This window comes from Takifugu flavidus, chromosome 3, assembly GCF_003711565.1.
Source record: "Takifugu flavidus isolate HTHZ2018 chromosome 3, ASM371156v2, whole genome shotgun sequence".
Taxonomy (NCBI): Eukaryota; Metazoa; Chordata; class Actinopteri; order Tetraodontiformes; family Tetraodontidae; genus Takifugu; species Takifugu flavidus.
Window position 1 is genome coordinate 14,085,084 of NC_079522.1, and position 7,028 is coordinate 14,092,111.

Genomic DNA, 7,028 nt, shown 5'->3' on the forward strand with positions numbered 1-7,028 from the left:
ATGTATTTACCTGTTTACATTCTTCAGTGTCCATGACAACCAGATGATAGAATTCCCAGATTCAAAGAAAGGCCATAGAAGGCAGCAAATGTGGTTACACTGGTAAATAAATAAATGCTTTTCCAAACTGGCTCACATAAATGTTGGCGCGTGTTAAAGAGCAAATGGTGTGTAAACGCCATGAAACCCAATGTAACAAGTGGTAAATATCTGCGTATTTTAAATGTGACAGTTGGGATTTGGTTTATTACGAGGAGTACAAAAGCTGCAGGAATACACATACCCATGTTTTAGAAGTGAAACATTTAAAAAAAAGACTAAAAAGAAGACCTGAGTACACAGCAATTCAGTTTGGTCATCATCACATAAAACATTTTAGCGCTACAGATCAATAAATATCAAATCTAATTCATGTGTATTAAAGTACTCAGCAGCGTGAATAGTCCAGCCACAGCAGCTGCAAGGTTGTCCAAACACAAAACGTGTCCAGCATCATTCACACATCAAAATTCTTCAGTACACAAAAGTAAAAACCAATGCATTCAACATAAAACACGTAAAAAAGCATTAATTCAAAATACTTTAGTCTTTTTAACTACATCCTCATCCTCCCTTAACTTACATTGCTTAAAAATATTTATTTACAAAAGCCATATCCAGAGCCCGTGGAGAGAAACAGACTAAACAAAAGAAAGTAACGATGGATAATAATGGAGAGGCACAAGACTGTCATCAGTACCTACAACGTTTGCTATTAGGCCCTTCAAAGACCCCCCCTACTTGATTTCCCCTGCCAAATCCTGGGGGTGGTCCAACGTGAGGCCCTAATAGTGGCGGCGGCTGCTGCTGCTGCTGCTTTGGGGACTCGACATCTGGTCGACCCTGCATCGATCCAGCTTGTGCGTATCTTTCATTTCGCTGCCGTTTCAGGGGGGGAATTGTAGGGTTGGGAAATTAAAATCACAATTTCAAGTAAAATGTGTGACATTAGAGGTGAGTTCAAGGTGCCCACATGCAGTGTGTGTTCAAAGTTCATCAGGCAGGGATTAGGTTGTTCCAAGAGAGGCAATCCAAGAGTAAAGAAGAAGGGAAGGGGGAAAAAAGGAATATGGCTTAGTGACATCTACAGATCTCTGATGAGAGCTTGATTTTAACACATTAGCCGTTTTTAAAATAAGACAAAATTTTTTTCCAAAGCATTGCAGATCCATGCTTTTAATCCACTGACAAAAGAAAATTCACCTTTCATTTTAGTCATGGTAATTTAGAAATTCTATCTTCAATAGCCAATTATTTTCTGATACGTTACCATGCTTCCATTGTCCGACAACAGTGGTGTGCCCATATTGGTTGTTCCCTCGGGACCAGTGGGTCCTCGCCCTCCGCTGATGCCCATCATTTGTCCTTGGCTCCCACCGGGCCCCGGAGAGGCCTGGTTATAGCCGTCTATACAACAAGATGGTATTATGGTTTGTTTGCCAGTCTTGTTTTTGCAGGCTTAGTTAATTAAATATATTAAATCTATATTTAAACCAGTCATTAAAAAGATGCCCATACCTCCGATATTAATGGCTCCACGAAGGCCCAGATCACCCACTCTCATCTCCTGTTCTTTCTGCAAAAATTGAACCAATGAATTGCTTTCAGCTCAGTAGAGAAATGATCAAAGTACACCCCATAATGATAGCTTCAGGGAAAATGTCTCAACAGGATCCCATCAGGCAGATGCTGAATGATCTGTTCAATCATTGGCAAAAGTCTTCACATGTCAAAACCTCACTTATTCACGCAGCCACGTCACCTTTATCGCCTCAGCACAAAATACAGTAATGCAGCAGATTTTAGTCAACGCATGCCAAACATTAGAAATGCTCATTTATATGAGGTCAGACGGGTCTCTCTAAACACTTTCCTGCATGCTTAAAAGGATACATTTAGTCAATTTGAAATGAGTTCACTACCCAGCAAGAAGATTTGAACACTAGAGGGCAGCAGGAATTTATATTCACCAAATACCCGGCAGGAAAAATAAAAAAGAAGATGCGGCATGAAAGAAGGAAGCATTTCTCAATAATCTCTGTCATTTCTTCTGCTAAACACAACAGAACACTGAATCAAGCTGTATTGAGAAAGTAGCCACAACACATAAAGGGACATAATAGCAGCCTTGTAATAAATAAGTGAAAAAACAAAGCAAAGCTGAAATGTTGGGTGTGTACGGTGCACGCAGGCAAAAGATCTCCACTCAAACTATTGATCATTTAGGATTACTGGGTTGACATTTCAAAATATTTCAACTGTGAACGTTACAATGCAAATAGGGAAGACAACAACGAATGCAGATGATCTGTGTATCGCTGAACCCTGCAGGAACCAGATTACCCAGGAGAGTTCAGTGAGTTCGCCCTGCTGATGGAAAACAGCAGGTCTCTCAACCATCACTCTCTACGCTATCTTGATTTGATATTATGAACTATCTGAACACAGTGCAGTGCTCAGCATGATATCAAATACAGTAGAAGATTTTTTTGTGGGCTTCCGCCAATCAGATTATCCAGAGAATTCAGATATGAACAGGTACTTTGATCATGGTTAGGTTGTAGGTTCCATCCCCAGTCACAACGGGCCCTTCTGCGTTGAGTTGGTATGCTAGCATCCCCGTGTCTGTGTAGGTTTCAGCCAGGAGGCTCAAAATGTCGTGCAAACATCTGTCTGACCACGTTGAATATTCTATTCTATCTATTCCAGCTGTACTCACATTGTCCATGTAGTTTGGTTTGAAGCCGTCTGGATGGCGCCGCAGGTCCTCCTGCTCTCTGTGCCTCATCTCCTCCTCTCTCCTCCGCCTCTCTTCTTCATGTCTAAGTTAGGATAAACAGAATTACACACAGATAGCTGGAACCAAGTGCTCCCTTTAAAAGGCACTCATAAGTGGAAACACACCTCATCTCTATCTGCTTCCGTCTCACCAGCTCCTGGTTGCGGAGCTCCTCCAGTCTCCTCAGCTCCTCCTGGCGTCTCATTAGATCTACCAGAAGTGACACAAGCATTAAAGTAATCAACAAGTAATCTAAGCAGCAGGTAAAATTGGTGGTTCTAATCAGCTTTAAATGCTCACATATAGGGACAAGAGGCTGGTGGAGATATGTTGAAAGGGAGCAAAGCATAAAAACACAGGGTCACCTTGTGTCATTAACATGAGCTGATGTTCGTTCTTGGCTGACTCCAGCTCAGCCTCCAGCTTCTCTTTGGCTTCCCTGATGCTCTTTTCCACGAGCTGCCTTTGCTGTTTGTCCAGCTCGTGAAGAGCCTTCCAGCGAGACACGTATTCAAACTCAAACGTTCCCGGCTGAGAAAAATGTGGCTTTTGTTCTCTCTCCCTAGAGAAGGAGCAACACGTGAGGATACAAACAACCACGAAAACAAGCACGGGTGCCAGATGGACACTTACTTATAATACTTTGGAATCTTTGGCACTAGCTTTTCAGGCATTCCATCCTCATCATCAAAGTGTTCCAAGGGCTCCACAATGGCCGGACAAGGTGTCCTGGAATTAAAATATTTGGTTTGATTAACAACGGAGCGCTGATGGGCTAGTTTAACACAGCTGTGTGGTAAATGTACAGACCAATACCAGTGAATTAGATATAAATTACGGGAAGAGATTATTCTTCGGATGAAGGCAAAGGAGCACAACTGATTCCCACAAGGTGTCATTTGATTCCACTATAACCAAGTTTGACAATCAGCCACATAAACAAGGACTTTACTCCAATTAGTACTCCTCCTTACGTGGTCAGCAGCAGAGCTCCCTCGGTGCAACACTCCAGGGCTTTTCGGGCAGCACCTTTGTTTGCGAATTCCACGATTCCTTTCCCGGTGGGACAACCTTGATCATCCGTCACCACAATAGCCCGTTCAACTGGTCCAAACTGGGAAAAGGCCTGGTGAAAGAAGACGCCACAGCAGAAGTCAGGTAAAACAAGATGCATGGTTCTGGTGGATGGGTGGGAAGTGGCCGGACCAGCTCACCTGCTCCAGCAGCTCATTGGTGACCGCGGGCAGCAGGTTGCGCACTGTGAGCGCGGCGCCGTGGACAGGAAAGCGGATTCGGATCGGTCGGTTGTTCATCACCGTCCCGTCCAACTCGGCTTTTGCAATCTCTGCAAGCGTCCTAGTTTCCTGCAAAAAAAAAACCAAACAACGACATAAGGACGGAATGGAGAACCTCAAGTGAAACTGGACTCATTTGCACCAACTTTCACCCGCTAAACAAAAACATCTGTAGCAAGAATGAATGAACGAGACGTGACGTCGTCTTCATTAAACCCAAAACCGAATAGCAGCTAGTAGCGGCTTACGTTTCCACTTTATTAGAATACGCTTTGAACGAACTACTCGCGCCAGTACGGGGTAAAACAGGAAGTACTTGCAACTCACCAGCCGAATGAAGCCAAATCCGCGCTCTCTGTTGACAAACACCTCACTGACGTTTCCATATTTCGCGAACATGTGTTTGAACTCCTCGTCCGTCATGTCCAGTGGGAGATTTCCGACAAACAGTCGAGAACGCAGGGTGAAGGTCTTCTCACCGGCCTTGCGAAAGTTATTAATATCCAGAGTCATCTCTACGGGGGACCTGCGGGGCTCTTCCTCGGCTCCGTCTCCGTCCTCAGACCTGGGGGACTGTTGCGGCGTCGGTTCCGAGCTGTCTTTGTCTGCCGCTGTTTGCTCCGCGGAGGGGGATTCCGTCCCGTGGTTTTCCGGCTGCGGCGAATTGTCGCTTTGCTCGGTTGTTTGCTGCGTGTTTCGGTTATCCATGTTGATAAAACGTAGTTTGCGGGACAGTGCGTGAATTAAACAGCTCTGCGGAGAAGATTACTCAATACGCACAAACGCAACACACCTCCGGAATTCCAAGATGGCGGCGGCTGCGCGCGCAACTTTGTTAAGAGGCGAACAGGGGCGTGAACAGAAAATCTCTGCACCTCAGGGCACCACCTCAGACACAAAAGTACCACCATTTGTAAACCTTTTTGCACACAATAGCATATATATTTTATCTTATGGTGTTTCTTATTTTTTTCTGACTATTTTTGGTGTCTGATTAATACCTTTAGCTACAATACTAGAAAATTTAAATCAGGATGAGATAGGGTGAGAAGCTCTGCCATCCAGGAGGAGCTTGGAGTAGAGCCGCTGCTCCTCCGCGTTGAGAGGAGCCAGATGAGGTGGCTTGGGTCAGGATGCCCCCTGGACGCCTCCCTGGTGAGGTGTTCAGGGCATGTCCCTCCGGTAGGAGACCCCCGGGAAGACCCACAACACATTGGAGAGACTATGTCTCTCGACTGGTCTGGGAACGCCTGGGGATCCCCCCGGATGAGCTGGAGGAGGTAGCTGGGGAGAGGGAAGTCTGGGCTTCTCTGCTTAGGCTGCTGCCCCGCAACTCGACCTTGGATAACCGGTAGAGGATGATGGATGGATGGAAAATATTTCACTGATGAAAGGGCAAAAATATATGGTGTATTTAAGATTCTGGTGTGTAACAGGAAATAATTGGTTGTAAAATATGCACTCTGATCTGTTAAAGAGATATAACATCTGTCTGAAGAGAGTTCATATAGGTTCTTATAGGTCATAACATTTTTCAAGGTCTAGGGAAGAGTCAGCTGAATTGCTAAAAGGAACTGGAAGAAGTTTTGCCTGTCATTTATGAGGCTTCTTCAGCTCTGACTGGCTTGGTAGTAGTTGAGCCCATTTATGTTCAATTTATGATGAATTCATGATTTACCTTTTTAAGATTAGGATTTTATGCAATGAAAGCATTTATCGTTTTCACATACACAGGAGATTATTTGTACAAAATGCAACCTGTCAAGTCAGGTTGACATTGTTTGTTCACCAAAGATGCAGCTTCAGCAAAAACAGGAGTGTTATGATCTTGCTTTGCGATATATGTTTTTACCCACCTAGATCACACATGATCAGATCCTACAGCCGCCCACTCATGTCTTATGAACATCAGCTTATACATTTCTTGTTTTTCACTGTTGTTTTTCGACATCTGATCTGAGGGCATGATCCTGGATGCCGCTGAAACCATCTACCATGACGGACCAGCCATCTGTGCAGATTTTAAGGCACATCTGCCTGCATGTTCTCCCCACAGGCACGCCTAAATTCCTGTACTTGAGAAGTGCCTGCAGGACTGCTGGCTTCTTGCTTTGGTTTTCTGTCAGGGATCCAATGACCACACAGGTCAGAGGGCTGCTGCTGTCTGTTAGTGAAAAATCGTAAGTATGAGCGTGCCTGTGGCATCTGTTTTTCTGAAATTATGCACATATGCATGCACAGTTTTGCAATATATTATTATAATTTGCTTGCAGAAAAGTAATTAGTGCTCATTATAGAGCAGAGAAGGTTTCGTCTTTGATCTATTTTGATCTGGTGCCTTGAAGCACTCGTTTTTACACAGGAGACACAAATCCTGGAGTTAATGAAAACTATGCTGGATCATTTTGGATCATTTTTCCTGCAGTATGTAGTGAAATCAGCCACAGTAGCAGCATGGCAGTAGCAGCACATCATCTCCATGAACGGAGGTTCAAATCATCACTATCAACGTGCTTTTCAATGAAGTAGAGCATTTTAGGAACTCCTACTTTTGGGTTGAAACATTCGGAGTAAATCATAACGTGTATTATGTAAAAAATAAATAAATCCTGATTATCCTAAATTGTTCAGTAGTGACCTGGATCATTTATCTTGTGGTAATATGCCAATAAAACAAATGTGTTTGGTGATTTTTGTCTTTGAGGTTTTTATATGGTAATGCAAACCTGCTGTTAAAGTAGAGTCACACAAAAAAAACGCCAAATAAAACAGCAGCTCCTGATTTATCAGTACATTCGTAATAAATCTAATATGTACGTGAGTAATTGAATCAATGACATGACTGCATTAGCATGATAATACCTCTTAATGGGTTCCCCAGTTTATGCAGGAACCAAAACCAGATCTCGGAACGG

The 7,028-nt window shown here is 43.7% G+C and overlaps 1 protein-coding gene across 2 annotated transcripts; it reads right to left on the reverse strand.

Annotated features, from left to right (window-relative positions):
- Positions 1-217: 217 nt before the first annotated feature.
- On the reverse strand, positions 218-4,928 carry pspc1 (paraspeckle component 1). Of its 2 annotated transcripts, none has more exons than XM_057027231.1 (10): positions 4,441-4,928; positions 4,033-4,182; positions 3,793-3,944; positions 3,452-3,547; positions 3,184-3,380; positions 2,944-3,028; positions 2,759-2,861; positions 1,558-1,615; positions 1,310-1,446; positions 218-921 (listed from the first exon to the last, which is right to left on the reverse strand). In XM_057027231.1, the coding sequence occupies exons 1-10, from the start codon at positions 4,819-4,821 to the stop codon at positions 733-735; spliced, it is 1,548 nt and encodes a 515-aa protein (XP_056883211.1). In that variant the 5' UTR covers positions 4,822-4,928; the 3' UTR covers positions 218-732. The 2 variants fall into 2 exon arrangements, with proteins under 2 accessions (XP_056883211.1, XP_056883212.1); XM_057027232.1 differs by having other exon boundaries at positions 218-918; positions 4,441-4,927.
- Between the last annotated feature and the right edge of the window lie 2,100 nt (positions 4,929-7,028).